We start from the raw sequence: 26,119 nt of genomic DNA, 5'->3' as shown, positions 1-26,119 counted from the left end.
TCACGCACAGAACGAGCAGTATGGTTGGTGGCATTGTCATGCTGGAGGGTCATGTCAGGATGAGCCTGCAGGAAGGGTACCACATGAGGGAGGAGGATGTCTTCCCTGTAACGCACAGCGTTGAGATTGCCTGCAATTACAACATGCTCAGTCCCATGATGCTGTGACACACCGCCCCAGACCATGACAGAGTACAGGCCTCGGTGTAGCGCTCATTCCTTCGACGATAAACGCGAATCCGACCATCACCCCTGGTGAGACAAAACCACGACCCGAGTGGCGCAGTGGTCTAAGGCACTGCATCGCAGTGCTAACTGTGCCACTAGAGATCCTGGTTCGAATCCAGGCTCTGTCGTAGCCGGCTGCGACCGGGAGACCCATGGGGCGGCGCACAATTGGCCCAGCGTCGTCCAGGGTAGGGGAGGGAATGGCCGGCAGGGATGTAGCTCAGTTGGTAGAGCATGGCGTTTGCAACGCCAGGGTTGTGGGTTCGATTCCCACGGGGGGCCATTATGAAAAACTAAAATAATAATAATGAATGCACTAACTAACTGTAAGTCGCTCTGGATAAGAGCGTCTGCTAAATGACTAAAATGTAAATGTAAGAGCACTTTTTGCCAGTCCTGTCTGGACCAGCGACGGTGGGTTTGTGCCCATAGGCAACATTGTTGCCGGTGATGTCTGGTGAGGACCTGCCTTACAACAGGCCTACAAGGCCTCAGTCCAGCCTCTCTCAGCCTATTGCGGACAGTCTGAGCACTGATGGAGGGATTGTGCGTTCCTGGTGTAACTCAGGCAGTTGTTGTTGCCATCCTGTACCTGTCCCGCAGGTGTGATGTTCGGATGTACCGATCCTGTGCAGGTGTTGTTACACGTGGTCTGCCTCTGCGAGTGCGATCAGCTGTCCGTCCTGTCTCCCTGTAGCGCTGTCTTAGGCGTCTCACAGTACGGACATTGCAATTTATTGCCCTGGCCACATCTGCAGTCCTCATGCCTCCTTGCAGCATGCCTAAGGCACGTTCACGCAGATGAGCAGGGACCCTGGGCTTCTTTCTTTAGGTGTTTTTCAGAGTCAGTAGAAAGGCCTCTTTAGTGTCCTAAGTTTTCATAACTGTGACCTTAATTGCCTACCGTCTGTAAGCTGTTAGTGTCTTAACGACCGTTCCACAGGTGCATGTTCATTAATTGTTTATGGTTCATTGAACAAGCATGGGAAACAGTGTTTAAACCCTTTACAGTGAAGTTATTTGGATTTTTATGAATCATCTTTGAAAGACAGGGTCCTGAAAAAGGGACGTTTCTTTTTTTGCTGAGTTTATATATATATAATGAAGTATGTATGTAAATATGATATAATGAACATTTTATATATGTTTTCTGATTAATATATTTTCATTGTTAGGAGCTTTGAGAACAACTGGAACATGTACAGACTGCTTGCCTTTCAGAAGCCTGCCGTTACCAAGGTAATACTTGCCTTAAAATAAACTGTGAGACATGACTCCCCATGACATGGCTGGCTGTAGACTCCTCCCATCTCTCTTCAGAGAGACATGACTCCCATGGCTGGCTGTAGACTCCTCCCATCTCTCTTCAGAGAGACATGACTCCCCATGACATGGCTGGCTGTAGACTCCTCCCATCTCTCTTCAGAGAGACATGACTCCCCATGACATGGCTGGCTGTAGACTCCTCCCATCTCTCTTCAGAGAGACATGACTCCCCATGACATGGCTGGCTGTAGACTCCTGTCTGTCCCATCTCTCTTCAGAGCGACATGACTCCCATGACATGGCTGGCTGTAGACTCCTCCCATCTCTCTTCAGAGAGACATGACTCCCCGTGACATGGCTGGCTGTAGACTCCTCCCATCTCTCTTCAGAGAGACATGACTCCCCATGACATGGCTGGCTGTAGACTCCTGTCTGTCCCATCTCTCTTCAGAGAGACATGACTCCCCATGACATGGCTGGCTGTAGACTCCTCCCATCTCTCTTCAGAGAGACATGACTCCCCATGACATGGCTGGCTGTAGACTCCTCCCATCTCTCTTCAGAGAGACATGACTCCCCATGACATGGCTGGCTGTAGACTCCTCCCATCTCTCTTCAGAGAGACATGCCTCCCATGACATGGCTGGCTGTAGACTCCTCCCATCTCTCTTCAGAGAGACATGACTCCCATGACATGGCTGGCTGTAGACTCCTCCCATCTCTCTTCAGAGAGACATGACTCCCCATGACATGGCTGGCTGTAGACTCCTGTCTGTCCCGTCTCTCTTCAGAGCGACATGACTCCCATGACATGGCTGGCTGTAGACTCCTCCCATCTCTCTTCAGAGAGACATGACTCCCATGACATGGCTGGCTGTAGACTCCTCCCATCTCTCTTCAGAGAGACATGACTCCCCATGACATGGCTGGCTGTAGACTCCTGTCTGTCCCGTCTCTCTTCAGAGCGACATGACTCCCATGACATGGCTGGCTGTAGACTCCTCCCATCTCTCTTCAGAGAGACATGACTCCCCATGACATGGCTGGCTGTAGACTCCTCCCATCTCTCTTCAGAGCGACATGACTCCCATGACATGGCTGGCTGTAGACTCCTCCCATCTCTCTTCAGAGAGACATGACTCCCATGACATGGCTGGCTGTAGACTCCTCCCATCTCTCTTCAGAGCGACATGACTCCCATGACATGGCTGGCTGTAGACTCCTCCCATCTCTCTTCAGAGAGACATGACTCCCATGACATGGCTGGCTGTAGACTCCTCCCATCTCTCTTCAGAGAGACATGACTCCCCGTGACATGGCTGGCTGTAGACTCCTGTCTGTCCCGTCTCTCTTCAGAGAGACATGACTCCCCGTGACATGGCTGGCTGTAGACTCCTGTCTGTCCCGTCTCTCTTCAGAGAGACATGACTCCCCGTGACATGGCTGGCTGTAGACTCCTCCCATCTCTCTTCAGAGAGACATGACTCCCCATGACATGGCTGTAGACTCCTGTCTGTCCCGTCTCTCTTCAGAGAGACATGCCTCCCCCATGACATGGCTGGCTGTAGACTCCTCCCATCTCTCTTCAGAGAGACATGACTCCCCATGACATGGCTGGCTGTAGACTCCTCCCATCTCTCTTCAGAGAGACATGACTCCCCATGACATGGCTGGCTGTAGACTCCTCCCATCTCTCTTCAGAGCGACATGACTCCCCATGACATGGCTGGCTGTAGACTCCTCCCATCTCTCTTCAGAGAGACATGACTCCCCATGACATGGCTGGCTGTAGACTCCTGTCTGTCCCGTCTCTCTTCAGAGACATGACTCCCCATGACATGGCTGGCTGTAGACTCCTCCCATCTCTCTTCAGAGAGACATGACTCCCCATGACATGGCTGGCTGTAGACTCCTCCCATCTCTCTTCAGAGAGACATGACTCCCCATGACATGGCTGGCTGTAGACTCCTGTCTGTCCCGTCTCTCTTCAGAGCGACATGACTCCCCATGACATGGCTGGCTGTAGACTCCTGTCTGTCCCATCTCTCTTCAGAGAGACATGACTCCCCCATGACATGGCTGGCTGTAGACTCCTCCCATCTCTCTTCAGAGAGACATGACTCCCCCATGACATGGCTGGCTGTAGACTCCTGTCTTCCCATCTCTCTTCAGAGACATGACTCCCCCATGACATGGCTGGCTGTAGACTCCTCCCATCTCTCTTCAGAGAGACATGACTCCCCATGACATGGCTGGCTGTAGACTCCTCCCATCTCTCTTCAGAGTGACATGACTCCCCCATGACATGGCTGGCTGTAGACTCCTCCCATCTCTCTTCAGAGCGACATGACTCCCCATGACATGGCTGGCTGTAGACTCCTCCCGTCTCTCTTCAGAGAGACATGACTCCCCATGACATGGCTGGCTGTAGACTCCTCCCATCTCTCTTCAGAGAGACATGACTCCCCATGACATGGCTGGCTGTAGACTCCTGTCTGTCCCATCTCTCTTCAGAGAGACATGACTCCCCATGACATGGCTGGCTTTAGACTCCTCCCATCTCTCTTCAGAGAGACATGACTCCCCATGACATGGCTGGCTGTAGACTCCTGTCTGTCCCATCTCTCTTCAGAGAGACATGACTCCCCATGACATGGCTGGCTGTAGACTCCTCCCATCTCTCTTCAGAGAGACATGACTCCCCATGACATGGCTGGCTGTAGACTCCTGTCTGTCCCATCTCTCTTCAGAGAGACATGACTCCCCCATGACATGGCTGGCTGTAGACTCCTCCCATCTCTCTTCAGAGAGACATGACTCCCCATGACATGGCTGGCTGTAGACTCCTCCCATCTCTCTTCAGAGTGACATGACTCCCCATGACATGGCTGGCTGTAGACTCCTCCCATCTCTCTTCAGAGACATGACTCCCCATGACATGGCTGGCTGTAGACTCCTCCCATCTCTCTTCAGAGCGACATGACTCCCCATGACATGGCTGGCTGTAGACTCCTCCCATCTCTCTTCAGAGAGACATGACTCCCCATGACATGGCTGGCTGTAGACTCCTCCCATCTCTCTTCAGAGAGACATGACTCCCCATGACATGGCTGTAGACTCCTGTCTGTCCCGTCTCTCTTCAGAGAGACATGACTCCCCATGACATGGCTGGCTGTAGACTCCTCCCATCTCTCTTCAGAGAGACATGACTCCCCATGACATGGCTGGCTGTAGACTCCTGTCTGTCCCATCTCTCTTCAGAGAGACATGACTCCCCATGACATGGCTGGCTTTAGACTCCTCCCATCTCTCTTCAGAGAGACATGACTCCCCATGACATGGCTGGCTGTAGACTCCTGTCTGTCCCATCTCTCTTCAGAGAGACATGACTCCCCATGACATGGCTGGCTGTAGACTCCTCCCATCTCTCTTCAGAGCGACATGACTCCCCATGACATGGCTGTAGACTCCTGTCTGTCCCGTCTCTCTTCAGAGAGACATGACTCCCCATGACATGGCTGGCTGTAGACTCCTCCCATCTCTCTTCAGAGAGACATGACTCCCCATGACATGGCTGTAGACTCCTGTCTGTCCCGTCTCTCTTCAGAGCGACATGACTCCCCATGACATGGCTGGCTGTAGACTCCTCCCATCTCTCTTCAGAGAGACATGACTCCCCATGACATGGCTGGCTGTAGACTCCTCCCATCTCTCTTCAGAGCGACATGACTCCCCATGACATGGCTGGCTGTAGACTCCTCCCATCTCTCTTCAGAGAGACATGACTCCCCATGACATGGCTGGCTGTAGACTCCTCCCATCTCTCTTCAGAGCGACATGACTCCCCATGACATGGCTGGCTGTAGACTCCTCCCATCTCTCTTCAGAGAGACATGCCTCCCCATGACATGGCTGGCTGTAGACTCCTGTCTGTCCCGTCTCTCTTCAGAGAGACATGACTCCCCCATGACATGGCTGGCTGTAGACTCCTCCCATCTCTCTTCAGAGAGACATGACTCCCCATGACATGGCTGGCTGTAGACTCCTCCCATCTCTCTTCAGAGAGACATGACTCCCCATGACATGGCTGGCTGTAGACTCCTGTCTGTCCCGTCTCTCTTCAGAGAGACATGACTCCCCATGACATGGCTGGCTGTAGACTCCTCCCATCTCTCTTCAGAGAGACATGACTCCCCATGACATGGCTGGCTGTAGACTCCTCCCATCTCTCTTCAGAGAGACATGACTCCCCATGACATGGCTGGCTTTAGACTCCTCCCATCTCTCTTCAGAGAGACATGACTCCCCATGACATGGCTGGCTGTAGACTCCTGTCTGTCCCATCTCTCTTCAGAGAGACATGACTCCCCATGACATGGCTGGCTGTAGACTCCTCCCATCTCTCTTCAGAGAGACATGACTCCCCATGACATGGCTGGCTGTAGACTCCTCCCATCTCTCTTCAGAGCGACATGACTCCCCATGACATGGCTGTAGACTCCTGTCTGTCCCGTCTCTCTTCAGAGAGACATGACTCCCCATGACATGGCTGGCTGTAGACTCCTCCCATCTCTCTTCAGAGAGACATGACTCCCCCATGACATGGCTGGCTGTAGACTCCTCCCATCTCTCTTCAGAGCGACATGACTCCCCATGACATGGCTGTAGACTCCTGTCTGTCCCGTCTCTCTTCAGAGAGACATGACTCCCCATGACATGGCTGGCTGTAGACTCCTGTCTGTCCCATCTCTCTTCAGAGAGACATGACTCCCCATGACATGGCTGGCTGTAGACTCCTCCCATCTCTCTTCAGAGCGACATGACTCCCCATGACATGGCTGTAGACTCCTGTCTGTCCCGTCTCTCTTCAGAGAGACATGACTCCCCATGACATGGCTGGCTGTAGACTCCTCCCATCTCTCTTCAGAGAGACATGACTCCCCATGACATGGCTGGCTTTAGACTCCTCCCATCTCTCTTCAGAGAGACATGACTCCCCATGACATGGCTGTAGACTCCTGTCTGTCCCGTCTCTCTTCAGAGAGACATGACTCCCCATGACATGGCTGTAGACTCCTGTCTGTCCTGTCTCTCTTCAGAGAGACATGACTCCCCATGACATGGCTGGCTGTAGACTCCTCCCATCTCTCTTCAGAGCGACATGACTCCCCATGACATGGCTGTAGACTCCTGTCTGTCCCGTCTCTCTTCAGAGAGACATGACTCCCCATGACATGGCTGGCTGTAGACTCCTCCCATCTCTCTTCAGAGAGACATGACTCCCCATGACATGGCTGGCTGTAGACTCCTCCCATCTCTCTTCAGAGCGACATGACTCCCCATGACATGGCTGGCTGTAGACTCCTCCCATCTCTCTTCAGAGCGACATGACTCCCCATGACATGGCTGGCTGTAGACTCCTCCCATCTCTCTTCAGAGAGACATGACTCCCCATGACATGGCTGGCTGTAGACTCCTCCCATCTCTCTTCAGAGCGACATGACTCCCCATGACATGGCTGGCTGTAGACTCCTCCCATCTCTCTTCAGAGCGACATGACTCCCCATGACATGGCTGGCTGTAGACTCCTCCCATCTCTCTTCAGAGAGACATGACTCCCCATGACATGGCTGGCTGTAGACTCCTCCCATCTCTCTTCAGAGCGACATGACTCCCCATGACATGGCTGGCTGTAGACTCCTCCCATCTCTCTTCAGAGAGACATGACTCCCCATGACATGGCTGGCTGTAGACTCCTCCCATCTCTCTTCAGAGCGACATGACTCCCCATGACATGGCTGGCTGTAGACTCCTCCCATCTCTCTTCAGAGAGACATGCCTCCCCATGACATGGCTGGCTGTAGACTCCTCCCATCTCTCTTCAGAGAGACATGACTCCCCATGACATGGCTGGCTGTAGACTCCTCCCATCTCTCTTCAGAGCGACATGACTCCCCATGACATGGCTGGCTGTAGACTCCTCCCATCTCTCTTCAGAGAGACATGCCTCCCCATGACATGGCTGGCTGTAGACTCCTGTCTGTCCCGTCTCTCTTCAGAGAGACATGACTCCCCATGACATGGCTGTAGACTCCTGTCTGTCCTGTCTCTCTTCAGAGAGACATGACTCCCCATGACATGGCTGGCTGTAGACTCCTCCCATCTCTCTTCAGAGAGACATGACTCCCCATGACATGGCTGGCTGTAGACTCCTGTCTGTCCCATCTCTCTTCAGAGAGACATGACTCCCCATGACATGGCTGGCTTTAGACTCCTCCCATCTCTCTTCAGAGAGACATGACTCCCCATGACATGGCTGTAGACTCCTGTCTGTCCCATCTCTCTTCAGAGCGACCACACGCTAGCGGTGCTGAATGTGGGCGCTCCAGCAGCTGGGATGAATGCAGCGGTCCGGTCGGCTGTCAGAGTTGCGCTGGCCTACGGTCACAAGGTCTACTCTGTCAACGACGGCTTCGAGGGGCTGGCCAATGGAGCGGTGAGGATATATTCTCCTTAAGATACAACACTAATGGATGAAGAGAGAGAGAGAGTAGATTGATTCAGCAGTATTATCCCAGTATATTATCTTAATGTAACATGATATAATAATCCATGTGGTGATAATCCATGTGGTGATTTGTATTTATTAAGGATCCTCTAGTCTTCCTGGGGTCCAGCAACATCAAAGCAGTTATATACAGTAAAAAATATTACATGACATTTCATAACCCTTTTCAGAATACATGTAGTGTGTTCCCTCAGACCACTACTCTACTATCACATATCTACAATACAACACCCATGTGTACAGTGGCTTGCGAAAGTATTCACCCTCCTTGGCATTTTTCCTATTTTGTTGCCTTACAACCTGAAAAAAAAAATATATATATATATATACTGCTCAAAAAAATAAAGGGAACACTAAAATAAAACATCCTAGATCTGAATGAATGAAATAATCTTATTAAATACTATTTTCTTTACATAGTTGAATGTGCTGACAACAAAATCACACAAAAATGATCAATGGAAATCAAATGTATCAACCCATGGAGGTCTGGATTTGGAGTCACCCTCAAAATTAAAGTGGAAAACCACACTACAGGCTGATCCAACTTTGATGTAATGTCCTTAAAACAAGTCAAAATGAGGCTCAGTAGTGTGTGTGGCCTCCACGTGCCTGTATGACCTCCCTACAACGCCTGGGCATGCTCCTGATGAGGTGGCGGATGGTCTCCTGAGGGATCTCCTCCCAGACCTGGACTAAAGCATCCGCCAACTCCTGGACAGTCTGTGGTGCAACGTGGCGTTGGTGGATGGAGCGAGACATGATGTCCCAGATGTGCTCAATTGGATTCAGGTCTGGGGAACGGGCGGGCCAGTCCATAGCATTAATGCCTTCCTCTTGAAGGAACTGCTGACAAACTCCAGCCACATGAGGTCTAGCATTGTCTTGCATTAGGAGGAACCCAGGGCCAACCGCACCAGCATATGGTCTCACAAGGGGTCTGAGGATCTCATCTCGGTACCTAATGGCAGTCAGGCTACCTCTGGCGAGCACATGGAGGGCTGTGCGGCCCCCCAAAGAAATGCCACCCCACACCATGACTGACCCACCGCCAAACCGGTCATGCTGGAGGATGTTGCAGGCAGCAGAACATTCTCCACGGCGTCTCCAGACTCTGTCACGTCTGTCACATGTGCTCAGTGTGAACATGCTTTCATCTGTGAAGAGCACAGGGCGCCAGTGGCAAATTTGCCAATCTTGGTGTTCTCTGGCAAATGCCAAACGTCCTGCACGGTGTTGGGCTGTAAGCACAACCCCCACCTGTGGACGTCGGGCCCTCATACCACCCTCATGGAGTCTGTTTCTGACTGTTTGAGCAGACACATGCACATTTGTGGCCTGCTGGAGGTCATTTGCAGGGCTCTGGCAGTGCTCCTTCTTGCACAAAGGCGGAGGTAGCAGTCCTGCTGCTGGGTTGTTGCCCTCCTACGGCCTCCTCCACGTCTCCTGATGTACTGGCCTGTCTCCTGGTAGCGCTTCCATGCTCTGGACACTACGCTGACAGACACAGCAAACCTTCTTGCCACAGCTCGCATTGATGTGCCATCCTGGATGAGCTGCACTACCTGAGCCACTTGTGTGGGTTGTAGACTCCGTCTCATGCTACCACTAGAGTGAAAGCACCGCCAGCATTCAAAAGTGACCAAAACATCAGCCAGGAAGCATAGGAACTGAGAAGTGGTCTGTGGTCACCACCTGCAAAACCAGTCCTTTATTGGGGGTGTCTTGCTAATTGCCTATAATTTCCACCTGTTGTCTATTCCATTTGCACAACTGCATGTGAAATGTATTGTCAATCAGTGTTGCTTCCTAAGTGGACAGTTTGATTTCACAGAAGTGTGATTGACTTGGAGTTACATTGTGTTGTTTAAGTGTTCCCTTTATTTCTTTGAGCAGTGTATTTAAAAAAAAAATGTGTGAAACAAACAAGAAATTAGACAAAATAACAGAAAACTTGAGCGTGCATAACTATTCACCCCCGCAAAGTCAATACTTTGTAGAGTCACCTTTTGCAGCAATTACAGCTGCAAGTCTCTTGGGGTATGTCTCTATAAGCTTGGCACATCTAGCCACTGGCAAAACTGCTCCAGCTCCTTCAAGTTGGATGGGTTCCGCTGGTGTACAGCAATCTTTAAGTCATACCACAGATTCTCAATTGGATTGAGGTCTGGGCTTTGACTAGGTCATTCCAAGACATTTAAATGTTTCCCCTTAAACCGCTTGAGTGTTGCTTTAGGGTAATTGTCCTGCTGGAAGGTGAAACTCCGTCCCAGTCTCAAATCTCTAGGAGACTGAAACAGGTTTCCCTCTAGAATTCCCCTGTATTTAGCGCCATCCATCATTCCTTCAATTCTGACCAGTTTCCCAGTCCCTGCCGATGAAAAACATCCCCACAGCATGATGCTGCCACCACCATGCTTCACTGTGGGGATGGGGTGATGAGAGGTGTTGGGTTTGCGCCAGACATAGCCAAAAAGCTCAATTTTAGTCTCATCTGACCAGAGTACCTTCTTCCATATGTTTGGGAAGTCTCCCACATGGCTTTTGGCGAACACCAAACGTGTTTGCTTATTTTTTCTGGCCACTCTTCCGTAAAGCCCAGCTCTGTGGATTGTACGGCATAAAGTGGTCCTATGGACAGATACTCTAATCTCCGCTGTGGAGCTTTGCAGCTCCTTCAGGGTTATCTTTGGTCTCTTTGATTAATGCCCTCCTTGCCTGGTCTGTGAGTTTTGGTGGGTGGCCCACTCTTGGCAGGTTTGTTGTGGTGCCATATTCTTTCCATTTTCTCTTTGTAGGACTGTGTCCCTCCTGTAGACTTTTGACTTGGGGTTTGAAGAGACCTCTGGTGGCATGTCTTGTGGGGTATGCATGGGTGTCCGAGCTGTGCGCCAGTCGTTCAAACAGACAGTTCGGTTCATTCAGCTTGTCAACACTTCTTACAAAAACGAGTAATGATGAAGTCAATCTCTCCTCCACTTTGAGCCATGAGAGATTGACATGCATGTCATTAATATTAGCTCTCCATGTACATTTAAGGGCCAGCCGTGCTGCCCTGTTCTGAGCCAATTGTAATTTTCCTAAGTCCTTTTTTGTGGCACCTGACCACAAGACTGAACAGTAGTCCAGGTGTGACAAAACTAGGGCCTGTAGGACCTGCCTTGTTGATAGTGCTGTTAAGAAGGTAGAGCAGCGCTTTATTATGGACAGACTTCTCCCCATCTTAGCTACTGTTGTATCAATATGTTTTGACCATGACAGTTTACAATCCAGGGTTACTCCAAGCAGTTTAGTCACATCAACATGGTCAATTTACACATTATTTATTACAAGATTTAGTTGAGGTTTAGTGAATGATTTGTCCCAAATACAATGCTTCTATAAGTGTGCTCAAAGTCTGTCAATTTGTTTACTGTAAAATAGCATTGTATCTGGTCAAACAACATTTTTTCCAATAGTTTACTAAGGGTTAGTAACAGGCTGATTGATCGGCTATTTGAGCCAGTAAAGGGGGCTTTACTATTCTTAGGTAGCGGAATGACTTTTGCTTCCCTCCAGGCCTGAGGGGGCACACTTTCTAGTAGGCTTAAAATGAAAATATGGCAAATAGGAGTGGCAATATCGTCCGCTATTATCCTCAGTAATTTTCCATCCAAGTTGTCAGACCCCGGTGGCTTGTCATTGTTGATAGACATCAATCATTTGTTCACTTCTTCCACACTCACTTTACGGAATTCAAAATTACAATGTGATAATCCATGTGGTGATAATTGTGACAATCCTGACTGCACATTTTTCAAATTTGGACAATAAAGATATTGACTGGCGTGTGTTCTTCCTCTACCAGGTGACAGAGATGGAGTGGCACAGTGTGGCTGGATGGACTGGCCAGGGTGGATCTCTTCTGGGGACTAAAAGGTCTGTTGTTTAGAATGACGAATAGGGGGAAATCAGTTGCCCCTTTTTCAAAATAGGAAGATGTCCTCCTGAATTGTGTGTGTTCTCAGTCTGCCTTTGTGTTCTACAGAACCCTCCCCAGTACTTGCATGGAGAAGATAGTGGACACCATCAACAAGTTTAAAATCCAGGCTTTGCTGGTCGTTGGGGGATTTGAGGTACCAGTTACAGACCAACAGAACATTTATATTGAAATTGGTGTTAGTATTCCCTGATGGCGTACATGGCGGGCGCGCTGCATCAGATCATTGATTTTAAAAGGCCTCCCTCCTCACAATGTTGTTTAGTCACTTATTTTACATTTACATTTTAGTCATTTATCAGACGCTCTTATCCAGAGCCACTTACAGTTAGTGAGTGCATACATTATTATTATTATTTTCTTCATTTTTTATTTTTATTTTTTTATACTGGCCCCCCGTGGGAATCGAACCCACAACCCTGGGGTTGCAAACGCCATGCTCTACCAACTGAGCTACGTCCCTGCCGGCCATTCCCTCCCCTACCCTGGACGACGCTGGGCCAATTGTGCGCCGCCCCATGGGTCTTATGTTTTGTTATGTTAATTGATCTTTCTAATGTAACTATTTCATTTTAGAGTTCATGTCGTCAGCTGTTAGAAAGACTAAACAATCTGACTGTGTTGGTGTGTGGTGTCTTCCCTCGTGGTGTCTTCCCTCGTGGTGTCTTCCCTCGTGGTGTCTTCCCTCGTGGTGTCTTCCCTCATGGTGTGTTTTGTCTTCCCTCGTGGTGTCTTCCCTCATGGTGTCTTCCCTCGTGGTGTCTTCCCTCATGGTGTCTTCCCTCATGGTGTCTTCCCTCGTGGTGACTTCCCTCATGGTGTCTTCCCTCATGGTGTGTTTTGTCTTCCCTCGTGGTGTCTTCCCTCATGGTGTGTTTTGTCTTCCCTCGTGGTGTCTTCCCTCATGGTGTGTTTTGTCTTCCCTCGTGGTGTCTTCCCTCATGGTGTACTCCCTCGTGGTGTCTTCCCTCATGGTGTCTTCCCTCATGGTGTCTTCCCTCATGGTGTCTTCCCTCATGGTGTCTTCCCTCATGGTGTCTTCCCTCATGGTGTCTTCCCTCATGGTGTCTTCCCTCATGGTGTGTTTTGTCTTCCCTCATGGTGTGTTTTGTCTTCCCTCGTGGTGTCTTCCCTCATGGTGTACTCCCTCGTGGTGTCTTCCCTCATGGTGTGTTTTGTCTTCCCTCGTGGTGTCTTCCCTCATGGTGTCTTCCCTCATGGTGTCTTCCCTCATGGTGACTTCCCTCATGGTGTCTTCCCTCATGGTGTGTTTTGTCTTCCCTCATGGTGTGTTTTGTCTTCCCTCGTGGTGTCTTCCCTCATGGTGTGTTTTGTCTTCCCTCATGGTGTGTTTTGTCTTCCCTCGTGGTGTCTTCCCTCGTGGTGTCTTCCCTCATGGTGTGTTTTGTCTTCCCTCGTGGTGTCTTCCCTCGTGGTGTCTTCCCTCGTGGTGTCTTCCCTCATGGTGTCTTCCCTCATGGTGTCTTCCCTCATGGTGTCTTCCCTCATGGTGTGTTTTGTCTTCCCTCGTGGTGTCTTCCCTCGTGGTGTCTTCCCTCATGGTGTGTTTTGTCTTCCCTCGTGGTGTCTTCCCTCGTGGTGTCTTCCCTCATGGTGTACTCCCTCATGGTGTCTTCCCTCATGGTGTACTCCCTCATGGTGTCTTCCCTCATGGTGTTCTCCCTCATGGTGTCTTCCCTCATGGTGTCTTCCCTCATGGTGTACTCCCTCGTGGTGTCTTCCCTCATGGTGTCTTCCCTCATGGTGTACTCCCTCATGGTGTCTTCCCTCATGGTGTCTTCCCTCATGGTGTCTTCCCTCATGGTGTCTTCCCTCATGGTGTACTCCCTCATGGTGTCTTCCCTCGTGGTGTCTTCCCTCATGGTGTCTTCCCTCATGGTGTCTTCCCTCATGGTGTCTTCCCTCATGGTGTCTTCCCTCATGGTGTACTCCCTCATGGTGTCTTCCCTCATGGTGTACTCCCTCATGGTGTACTCCCTCATGGTGTACTCCCTCATGGTGTACTCCCTCATGGTGTCTTCCCTCGTGGTGTCTTCCCTCATGGTGTCTTCCCTCATGGTGTCTTCCCTCGTGGTGTCTTCCCTCGTGGTGTCTTCCCTCGTGGTGTCTTCCCTCATGGTGTCTTCCCTCATGGTGTCTTCCCTCATGGTGTCTTCCCTCATGGTGTCTTCCCTCATGGTGTCTTCCCTCATGGTGTCTTCCCTCATGGTGTCTTCCCTCATGGTGTCTTCCCTCATGGTGTCTTCCCTCATGGTGTCTTCCCTCATGGTGTCTTCCCTCATGGTGTCTTCCCTCATGGTGTCTTCCCTCATGGTGTCTTCCCTCATGGTGTGTATTGTCTTCCCTCGTGGTGTCTTCCCTCATGGTGTGTTTTGTCTTCCCTCATGGTGTGTATTGTCTTCCCTCGTGGTGTCTTCCCTCGTGGTGTCTTCCCTCGTGGTGTCTTCCCTCGTGGTGTCTTCCCTCGTGGTGTCTTCCCTCGTGGTGTCTTCCCTCATGGTGTGTTTTGTCTTCCCTCATGGTGTGTATTGTCTTCCCTCGTGGTGTCTTCCCTCGTGGTGTCTTCCCTCGTGGTGTCTTCCCTCGTGGTGTCTTCCCTCGTGGTGTCTTCCCTCATGGTGTGTTTTGTCTTCCCTCATGGTGTGTATTGTCTTCCCTCGTGGTGTCTTCCCTCGTGGTGTCTTCCCTCATGGTGTGTTTTGTCTTCCCTCGTGGTGTGTTTTGTCTATAGGCATACGAGGGCGTGCTGCAGCTGTATGATGCTCGTGGTGGATTTGATGAGTTGTGTATCCCCATGGTGGTGATCCCTGCCACCATCAGTAACAACGTGCCCGGGACAGACTTCAGTCTGGGGTCAGACACGGCTGTCAATGCTGCCATGGAGGTCAGTCTGCTTTGATGAAGGATAAAACACAATAAAACCCAAAGGGTCATTTTCCAGTGTGGTCGTCTCTGGCAACAAGATGGCAGGTGAATCTAGATTGACACTATAAACTCTATTTAAAAACATGAGGCCGACCAGATGTCAAGACAAGGCCCCTTCCCATGAGGCCGACCAGATGTCAAGACAAGGCCCCTTCCCATCTCCAACTCTGCTCCCTCAGCAGTGCCTGTTTTAGCAGAGTAACATCACACAGAGGCCTCATAATAGTTTATATGTTAGTAAGTTAAATCACCAGTTGAAACAATAATGAAGTGGACTTCCTGTTTCGGTAAATAGCTGAGGGATGGGTCTGGAGAAATATTATAGTTTTAACCATGTTAATAGTTTTAACCATGTTAATAGTTTTAGACAATCTGGACCCTTTCTTTCTAAAACTAGCCGCCGAAATTGTCGCAACCCCTATTACTAGCCTGTTCAACCTCTCTTTCGTAACGTCTGAGATCCCCAGAGATTGGAAAGCTGCCGCGGTCATCCCCCTCTTCAAAGGGGGTGACACTCTAGATCCAAACTGTTACAGACCCATATCCATCCTGCCCTGCCTTTCAAAAGTTTTTGAAAGCCAAGTCAACAAACAGATCACCGACCATTTCGAATCCCACCGTACCTTCTCCGCTATGCAATCCGGTTTCCGAGCTGGTCATGGGTGCACTTCAGCCACGCTCAAGGTCCTAAACGATATTATAACCGCGATCGATAATAGACAGTACTGTGCAGCCGTTTTCATTGACCTGGCCAAGGCTTTCGACTCTGTCAACCACTGCATTCTTATTGGCAGACTAAATAGCCTTGGTTTCTCAAATGACTGCCTCGCCTGGTTCACCTACTACTTCTCAGATAGAGTTCAATGTGTCAAATCGGAGGGCCTGTTGTCTGGACTATTGGCAGTCTCTATGGGGGTGCCACAGGGTTCAATTCTTGGGCCGACACTTTTCTCCGTGTATATCAATGATGTCGCTCTTGCTGCTGGTGACTCTCAGATCCACCTCTACGCAGACGACACCATTTTGTATACATCTGGCCCTTCATTGGACACTGTGTTAACAAACCTCCAAACGAGCTTCAATTCCATACAACACTCCTTCAGTAGCCTCCAACTGCTCTTAAACACTAGTAAAACTAAATGCATGCTCTTCAACCGAACGCTGCTTGCACCCGCCCACCCGACTAGAATCACTACTCTCGACGGGTCTGACCTAGAGTATGTGGACAACTACAAATATCTAGGTGTCTGGTTAGACTGTAAACTCTCCTTCCAGACTCACATTAAGAATCTCCAATCCAAAGTTAAATCTAGAATCGGTTTCCTATTTCGCAACAAAGCCTCCTTCACTCATGCTGCCAAACATGCCCTCGTAAAACTGACTATCCTACCGATCCTTGACTTCGGCGATGTCATTTACAAAATAGCCTCCAACACTCTACTCAGCAAATTGGATGTAGTCTATCACAGTGCCATCCGTTTTGTCTCCAAAGCCCCATATACTACCCACCACTGTGACCTGTACGCTCTTGTTGGCTGGTCCTCACTACATATTCGTCGCCAAACCCACTGGCTCCAGGCCATCTATAAATCACTGCTAGGCAAATCCCCGCCTTATCTTAGCTCATTGGTCACCATAGCAACACCCACCCGTAGTCTGCGCTCCAGCGGGTATATCTCACTGGTCATCCCCAAAGCCAACACCTCCTTTGGCCGCAATTCCTTCCAGTTCTCTGCTGCCAATGACTGGAACAAATTGCAAAAATCTCTGAAGCTGGAGACTCTTATCTCCCTCACTAACTTTAAGCATCAGTTGTCAGAGCACCTTACCGATCACTGCACCTGTACACAGCCCATCTGAAATTAGCCCGCCCAACTACCTCATCCCTATATTGTTATTTATTTTGCTCATTTGTACCCCAGTATCTCTATTTGCACATCATCTCTTGCACATCTATCATTCCAGTGTTAATACTATTGTAATTATTTTGCACTATAGCCTATTTTATTGCCTTACCTCCATAACTTGCTAAATTTGCACACTGTATATTATATGTATTTCTGTTGTATTTTTGACTTTGTTTTGTTTTACCCCATATGTAACTCTGTGTTGTTGTTTTTATCACACTGCTTTGCTTTATCTTGGCCAGGTCGCAGTTGTAAATGAGAACTTGTTCTCAACTGGTTTACCTGGTTAAATAAAGGTTAAATAAATAAATAAATAATAAAATAAAAAACCATGTTTATAGTTTTAACCTTGTTAATAGTTTTAACCTTGTTAATAGTTTTAACCATGTTAATAGTTTTAATTGATAGTTTTAACCATGTTAGTTTTAACCATGGTAATAATTGTAACCATTTTTTAACCATGTTTATAGTTGTAACCATGTTAGTTTCAACCATGTTAGTTTTAACCATGTTTATAGTTGTAACCATGTTAATAGTTTTAACCATGTTTATAGTTTTAACCATGTGTATAGTTGTAACCATGTTCATAGTTGTAACCATGTTCATAGTTGTAACCATGTTCATAGTTTTAACCTTGTTAATAGTTTTAACCTTGTTAATAGTTGTAACCATGTTTATAGTTGTAACCATGTTTATAGTTGTAACCATGTGAATAGTTTTAACCATGTTTATAGTTGTAACCATGTGAATAGTTTTAACCATGTGTATAGTTTTAACCATGTGTATAGTTTTAACCATGTTTCTGATTTTATCCATGTTAATAGTTTTATCCATGTTAATAGTTTTATCCATGTTTATGGTTTTAACCATGTATATAGTTTTAATTGATCATTTTAACCATGTTAGTTTTAACCATGGTAATAATTTTAACCATGTTTATAGTTTTAATTGATAGTTTTAACCATGTGTATAGTTTTAACCATGTGTATAGTTTTAACCATGTGTATAGTTTTAACCATGTGTATAGTTTTAACCATGTGTATAGTTTTAACCTTGTTAATAGTTTTAACCTTGTTAATAGTTTTAACCATGTGTATAGTTTTAACCATGTTCATAGTTTTAACCATGTTAATAATTGTAACATGTTTATAGTTTTAACCATGTTTCTGGTTTTATCCATGTTAATAGTTTTATCCATGTTTATAGTTTTAACCATGTGTATAGTTTTAATTGATCGTTTTAACCATGTTAGTTTTAACCATGGTAATAATTTTAACCATGTTTATAGTTTTAATTGATAGTTTTAACCATGTGTATAGTTTTAACCATGTGTATAGTTTTAACCATGTGTATAGTTTTAACCGTGTGTATAGTTTTAACCGTGTGTTTAGTTTTAACCGTGTGTATAGTTTTAACCATGTTTTGAGGCTATACAGTGTTTGTTTACATTTACTTTGTTTACAAACAAAGGAGTAAAACAAACGTATATTTGGGGTTCTGGTGGGGTACGGCAGTTGCACTAAGCTCATGAGTTATACGTTATACGTCCAATAATGGATGTAGAAACTGCAGATTGACCCTTTAATCTATTTTAGTTGTGTGTCTCTAACCTGCCCGTCTGTCTCTGTCTGTCTGTCATGTGTCTGTCTGTCTGTCTGTCATGTGTCTGTCTGTCTGTCTGTCATGTGTCTGTCATGTGTCTGTCTGTCATCTGTCTGTCTGTCATGTGTCTGTGTGTCTGTCATTCGTCTGTCTGTCATTCGTCTGTCTGTCATGTGTCTGTCTGTCATGTGTCTGTCATGTGTCTGTCTGTCTGTCATGTGTCTGTGTGTCCCCTCCTCTCTTAGAGTTGCGATAAGATTAAGCAGTCAGCTACGGGGACCAAGAGGAGGGTGTTCGTAGTGGAGACTATGGGGGGGTACTGTGGTTACCTGGCAACCACCACCGGTATCGCTGTGGGAGCGGACGCTGCTTACATCTTCGAGGACCCCTTCAACCTCCAGGACCTAAAGGTGAGATCCAGGCTGCAGCTGAAATAGCACCCTATTCCCTACTCTGGTCAACAGTAGTGCACTAATATAGTTCCATTTCAGACACTCACACAGTCTTCAATTAGACGGCTGTGCTCATTATCCCAGATAGACCACGGAGTCATTTTATATGGATATACTGGAGGCTTCCTGAACAGAGTGATAAATGATCCATGTAGTCTTAATAAATACACCTCTGGAATGACCCTGCCCTTTCAGACTAACGTGGAGCATCTCACAGAGAAGATGAAGGAAGACATCCAGAGGGGTCTCGTGCTGAGGTAAGACATCATTACATCTTTATAGAGGTAAGACAAGACATCATTACATCTTTATAGAGGTTATCAACAAGACATCATTACATCTTTATAGAGGTAAGACATGACATCATTACATCTTTATAGAGGTTATCAACAAGGTAGGTGAAGGTAGGAAACATCTCCACCTCGCTGATCCTCAACACTGGGGCCCCACAAGGGTGCGTGCTCAGCCCCCTCCTGTACTCCCTGTTCACCCATGACTGCGTGGCCAAGCACGCCTCCAACTCAAATCATCAAGTTCGCAGATGACACAACAGTAGTAGGCTTGATTACCGACGAGACAGCTTACAGGGAGGAGGTGAGGACCCTGGCAGAGTGGTGCCAGGAAAATAACCTCTCCCTCAATGTCAGCAAAACAAAGGAGCTGATCGTTGACTTCAGGAGACAACAGAGAGAGCACGCCCCTATTCACATCGACGGGACCGCAGTGGAGAAGGTGAAAAGCTTCAAGTTCCTCGGCGTACACAGCACTGACAATCTGCGCCTCTTCAACCTCAGGAGGCTGAAGAAATTTGTCTTGGCCCCTAACACCCTCACAAACTTTTACAGATGCACAATTGAGAGCATCCTGTCGGGCTGTATCACCGCCTGGTATGGCAACTGCACCGCCCGCAACCGCAGGGCTCTCCAGAGGGTGGTGCAGTCTGCCCAACGCATCACCGGGGGCACACTGCCTGCCCTCCAGGACACCTACAGCACCCGATATCACAGGAAGGCCAAAAATATCATCAAGGACAACAACCACCCGAGCCACGGCCTGTTCACCCCGCTATCATCTAGAAGGCGAGGTCAGTACAGGTGCATCAAAGCTGGGACCGAGAGACTGAAAAACAGCTTCTATCTCAAGGCCATCAGACTGTTAAATAGCCATCACTAGCCAGCTACCACCCTGTTACTCAACCCTGCACCTTAGAGACTGCTGCCCTATATACATAGACATGGAATCACTGGTCACTTTAATAATGGAACACTAGTCACTTTAATAATGTTTACATACTGCTTTACTCAATCTCGTATGTACAGTCGTGGTCAAAGGTTTTGAGAATGACACAAATATTAATTTTCACAAAGTCTGCTGCCTCAGTTTTTATGATGGCAATTTGCATATACTCCAGAATGTCATGAAGAGTGATCAGATGAATTGCAATTAATTGCAAAGTCCCTCTTTGCCATGAAAATGAATTTAATCCCAGAAAAACATTTCCACTGCATTTCAGCCCTGCCACAAAAGGACCAGCTGCCATCATGTCAGTGATTCTCTCGTTAACACGGGTGAGAGTGTTGACGAGAACAAGGCTGGAGATCACTCTGTCATGCTGATTGAGTTAGAATAACAGACTGGAAGCTTTAAAAGGAGGGTGGTGCTTGAAATCATTGTTCTTCCTCTGTTAACCATGGTTACCTACAAGGAAACAAGTGCCGTCATAATAATAATAATAATAATAATATGCCATTTAGCAGACGCTTTTATCCAAAGCGACTTACAGTCATGCGTGCATACATTTTTGTGTATGGGTGGTCCCGGGGATCGAACCCACTATCTTGGCGTTACAAGCGCCGTGCTCTACCAGCTGAGCTACAGAGGACCACATTACTTTGCACAAAAAGGGCTTCACAGGCAAGGATATTGCAGCTAGTAAGATTGCACCTAAATCAACCATTTATCGGATCATCAAGAACTTCAAGGAGAGAGGTTCAATTGTTGTGAAGAAGGCTTCAGGGCGGCCAAGAAAGTCCAGCAAGCGCCAGGACCGTCTCCTAAAGTTGATTCAGCTGCGGGATCGGGGCACCACCAGTGCAGAGCTTGCTCAGGAATGGCAGCAGGCAGGTGTGAGTGCATCTGCACGCACAGTGAGGCGAAGACTTTTGGAGGATGGCCTGGTGTCAAGAAGGGCAGCGAGGAAGCCTCTTCTCTCCAGGAAAAACATCAGGGACAGACTGCTATTCTGCAAAAGGTACAGGGATTGGACTGCTGAGGACTGGGGTAAAGTCATTTTCTCTGATGAATCCCCTTTCCGATTGTTTGGGGTATCCGGAAAAAAGCTTGTCCGGAGAAGACAAGGTGAGCGCTACCATCAGTCCTGTGTCATGCCCACAGTAAAGCATCCTGAGATCATTCATGTGTGGGATTGCTTCTCAGCCAAGGGAGTGGGCTCACTCACAATTTTGCCTAAGAACACAGCCACGAATAAAGAATGGTACCAACACATCCTCCGAGAGCAACTTCTCCCAACCATCCAAGAACAGTTTGGTGACGAACAATGCCTTTTCCAGCATGATGGAGCACCTTGCCATAAGCCAAAAGTGATAACTAAGTGGCTTGGGGAACAAAACATCGACATTTTGGGTCCATGGCCAGGAAACTCCCCAGACCTTAATCCCATTGAGAACTTGTGGTCGATCCTCAAGAGGCGGGTGGACAAACTAAAACCCACAAACTCCAAGCATTGATTATGCAAGAATGGGCTGCCATCAGTCAGGATGTGGCCCAGAAGTTAATTGACAGCATGCCAGGGCGGATTGCAGAGGTCTTGAAAAAGAAGGGTCAACACTGCAAATATTGACTCTTTGCATAAACTTAATGTAATTGTCAATAAAAGCCTTTGACACTTATGGAATGCTTGTAATTATACTTCAGTGTACCATAGTAACATCTGACAAAAATATCTAAAAACACTGAAGCAGCGAACTTTGTGAAGACCAATACTTGTGTCATTCTCAAAACTTTTGACCTCGACTGTATATACTGTATTCTATTCTACTGTATTTTAGTCAATGCCACTCTGACATTGTTCGTCCTAATATTTATATATTTCTTAATTCCATTATTTTACTTTTAGATTTGTGTGTATTGTTGTGAATTGTTAGATACTACTGCACTGTCGGAGCTAGAAGCACAAGCATTTCGCTACACCCGCAATAACATCTGCTAAATATGTGTGTGACCAATACAATTTAATTTAATTTGAGCAAGTCATCATTACATCTTTATAGAGGTTAGAAATAAGTAGTTCATTAATTATTATTTATCTCTTAATTGCCAGCCTAGCAACTCATTGAAAGCCTTATTTAGTGATATAAACAATAAATGTTTAATATACTTAATGAAACAGTAAAGACGGTGAAGTAGCGTCTCTGACAGGGAAGTAGCGTCTCTGACAGGGAAGTAGCGTCTCTGACAGGGAAGTAGCGTCTCTGACAGGGAAGTAGCGTCTCTGACAGGGAAGTAGCGTCTCTGACCGGGAAGTAGCGTCTCTGACAGGGAAGTAGCGTCTCTGACAGGGAAGTAGCGTCTCTGACAGTAAAGTAGCGTCTCTGACAGGGAAGTAGCGTCTCTGACAGGGAAGTAGCATCTCTGACAGGGAAGTAGCGTCTCTGACAGTGAAGTAGCGTCTCTGACAGGGAAGTAGCGTCTCTGACAGTGAAGTAGCGTCTCTGACAGTGAAGTAGCGTCTCTGACAGGGAAGTAGCGTCTCTGACAGTGTGGAACCTCGTCAAATCGTGCCGGATAAGATCACTCCACAGCTTGAAATGTCACCAATGGCACGGTCAAATTGGTACCTTTTCTGTGGTGCAGATGGTTTGTATGTTGTCAAGCAGGGTGGTCACATGTTGTCAAGCAGGGTGGTCACATGTTGTCAAGCAGGGTGGTCACGTTGTCAAGCAGGGTGGTCACATGTTGTCAAGCAGGGTGGTCACTAATTGGAGCCGATGACAGTGAAGGAAGCAATACTGCAAAGCAAGCACAGTGATGTCTCTTACATCTGTCTCTATAGGACAGTTAATATAATGAATTATAGGACCTTTCTGGTTCTGTCTCTATAGGACAGTTAATATAATGAATTATAGGACCTTTCTGGTTCTGTCTCTATAGGACAGTTAATATAATGAATTATAGGATCTCTCTTACATCTGTCTCTATAGGACAGTTAATATAATGAATTATAGGATCTCTATGGTTCTGTCTCTATAGGACAGTTAATATAATGAATTATAGGACCTTTCTGGTTCTGTCTCTATAGGACAGTTAATATAATGAATTATAGGACCTTTCTGGTTCTGTCTCTATAGGACAGTTAATATAATGAATTATAGGATCTCTCTTACATCTGTCTCTATAGGACAGTTAATATAATGAATTATAGGATCTCTATGGTTCTGTCTCTATAGGACAGTTAATATAATGAATTATAGGATCTCTATGGTTCTGTCTCTATAGGACAGTTAATATAATGAATTATAGGACCTCTCTGGTTCTGTCTCTATAGGACAGTTAATATAATGAATTATAGGATCTCTATGGTTCTGTCTCTATAGGACAGTTAATATAATGAATTATAGGATCTCTATGGTTCTGTCTCTATAGGACAGTTAATATAATGAATTATAGGACCTCTCTGGTTCTGTCTCTATAGGACAGTTAATATAATGAATTATAGGATCTCTATGGTTCTGTCTCTATAGGACAGTTAATATAATGAATTATAGGATCTCTCTTACATCTGTCTCTATAGGACAGTTAATATAATGAATTATAGGATCTCTATGGTTCTGTCTCTATAGGACAGTTAATATAATGAATTATAGGATCTCTCTTACATCTGTCTCTATAGGACAGTTAATATAATGAATTATAGGACCTTTCTGGTTCTGTCTCTATAGGACAGTTAATATAATGAATTATAGGACCTCTCTGGTTCTGTCTCTATAGGACAGTTAATATAATGAATTATAGGATCTCTATGGTTCTGTCTCTATAGGACAGTTAATATAATGAATTATAGGATCTCTATGGTTCTGTCTCTATAGGACAGTTAATATAATGAATTATAGGATCTCTATGGTTCTGTCTCTATAGGACAGTTAATATAATGAATTATAGGATCTCTATGGTTCTGTCTCTGTAGGAATGAGAAGTGTCACCTTCACTACACCACTGATTTCATCCACAAGCTGTACTCGGCCGAGGGGAAGGGCATCTTCGACTGTAGGGTCAACGTGCTGGGGCACCTCCAGCAGGTATGGAACGAACAGAACCACACTGCTAAAGCTTACATGTTAAAATGCAACCTTATATTAATAGCATGATGAGTTTCTTGATAATGAAATTAGGGGGTAGACTTATATGGTCTAGACTGTGAAGTGCATGAATTATCGAATATGGTTCCTATATGTTTTTTCATTCTTTTTTTAGATGAACTTTTTTATCTCTGGTGTCATTCTAGGGAGGCGCACCAACACCCTTCGACAGAAACTTTGGCACCAAGCTGGGTGTGAAGGCTGTGCAGTGGCTCACAGAGAAGATGATCAACAACTTCAGACAAGGTACTGGGTGTGTCCCTAATGGCCCTATACCCTGCACCCTATACCGGCACCCTATACCGGCACCCTATACCGGCACCCTATACCCTGCACCCTATACCGGCACCCTATACCGGCACCCTATACCGGCACCCTATACCCTGCACCCTATACCGGCACCCTATACCGGCACCCTATACCCTGCACCCTATACCGGCACCCTATACCGGCACCCTATACCCTGCACCCTATACCGGCACCCTGCACCCTATACCGGCACCCTGCACCCTATACCGGCACCCTATACCGGCACCCTATACCCTGCACCCTATACCGGCACCCTATACCCTGCACCCTATACCCTGCACCCTATACCCTGCACCCTATACCCTGCACCCTATACCGGCACCCTATACCGGCACCCTATACCGGCACCCTATACCCTGCACCCTATACCGGCACCCTATACCGGCACCCTATACCCTGCACCCTATACCCTGCACCCTATACCGGCACCCTATACCCTGCACCCTATACCCGGCACCCTATACCCGGCACCCTATACCGGCACCCTATACCGGCACCCTATACCCTGCACCCTATACCGGCACCCTATACCCTGCACCCTATACCGGCACCCTATACCGGCACCCTATACCCTGCACCCTATACCGGCACCCTATACCCTGCACCCTATACCGGCACCCTATACCCTGCACCCTATACCGGCACCCTATACCGGCACCCTATACCCTGCACCCTATACCGGCACCCTATACCCGGCACCCTATACCGGCACCCTATAGGCACCCTATACCCTGCACCCTATACCCTGCACCCTATACCCTGCACCCTATACCGGCACCCTATACCGGCACCCTATACCGGCACCCTATACCCTGCATAATACACTACTTTTGGGCTCTGGTTAAAAGTAGGGCACTATAAAGGGAATAGTGTGCCATGGCTCTGGTTAAAAGTAGGGCACTATAAAGACGCTGTAAGAGTGCCTTTAGCTCTGATTCAACAACATGAAGCCATGGAAACAGGGTGATGGATATATATCATGTTTATCCCCACTTCTACCGTTCCAGGTCGTGTGTTTGCCAACGCCCCGGACACAGCGTCTGTCATCGGCTTCAGTAAGAAGCTCCTAACCTTCATCCCTGTCACTGACCTTAAGACACAGACTGACTTTGAGTGAGTAGAGTACCACACCTGTTGTTCATCCATCCAAACCTTGTTTACATCAGCAGTTGTTACGAAGTCCTTTACAATCTGGTTTTTACAGTGTGTCATTTTAGTCCCTAAGCAGGCAGTAAAATCTCTCTTCCTCCCCCTCCTGCCATAGGCACCGGATGCCCAAGGTCCAGTGGTGGCAGAACCTGCATCAGATTCTGAAGATGTTGGCCAAGCACCAGACCAGCTTCAGCGAGTACGTCCCTGGAGAGATAGAACATGTGACCCGACGCTCTCTCAGCATCGACACCGGCTTCTAGAACACACACTAACCCTGGACCACAGACACCAGCTTCTAGAACACACACTAACCCTGGACTGCAGACACCAGCTTCT

General features: G+C 47.4%; 1 protein-coding gene across 3 annotated transcripts in view; it reads left to right on the top strand.

Annotated features, from left to right (window-relative positions):
- LOC121554874 (ATP-dependent 6-phosphofructokinase, liver type-like) overlaps positions 1-26,119 on the top strand; it is a 79,816-nt gene extending 53,697 nt beyond the window's left edge. For all 3 annotated transcript variants that reach the window (XM_045215386.1, XM_045215388.1, XM_045215387.1), the window contains 11 exons: positions 1,403-1,466; positions 7,843-7,989; positions 11,909-11,979; positions 12,089-12,176; positions 14,793-14,945; positions 18,741-18,905; positions 19,143-19,204; positions 24,151-24,262; positions 24,469-24,568; positions 25,639-25,744; positions 25,896-26,119. In XM_045215386.1, the coding sequence (XP_045071321.1) occupies positions 1,403-1,466; positions 7,843-7,989; positions 11,909-11,979; positions 12,089-12,176; positions 14,793-14,945; positions 18,741-18,905; positions 19,143-19,204; positions 24,151-24,262; positions 24,469-24,568; positions 25,639-25,744; positions 25,896-26,043 (1,216 nt within the window). In that variant the 3' untranslated portion in view covers positions 26,044-26,119. The remainder of the gene's footprint in view (positions 1-1,402; positions 1,467-7,842; positions 7,990-11,908; positions 11,980-12,088; positions 12,177-14,792; positions 14,946-18,740; positions 18,906-19,142; positions 19,205-24,150; positions 24,263-24,468; positions 24,569-25,638; positions 25,745-25,895) is intronic.

This window comes from Coregonus clupeaformis, unplaced genomic scaffold, assembly GCF_020615455.1.
Source record: "Coregonus clupeaformis isolate EN_2021a unplaced genomic scaffold, ASM2061545v1 scaf0433, whole genome shotgun sequence".
Taxonomy (NCBI): Eukaryota; Metazoa; Chordata; class Actinopteri; order Salmoniformes; family Salmonidae; genus Coregonus; species Coregonus clupeaformis.
Note: the sequence above shows the minus strand (reverse complement) of the source record. Positions and strands in the feature narration are given on the sequence as shown.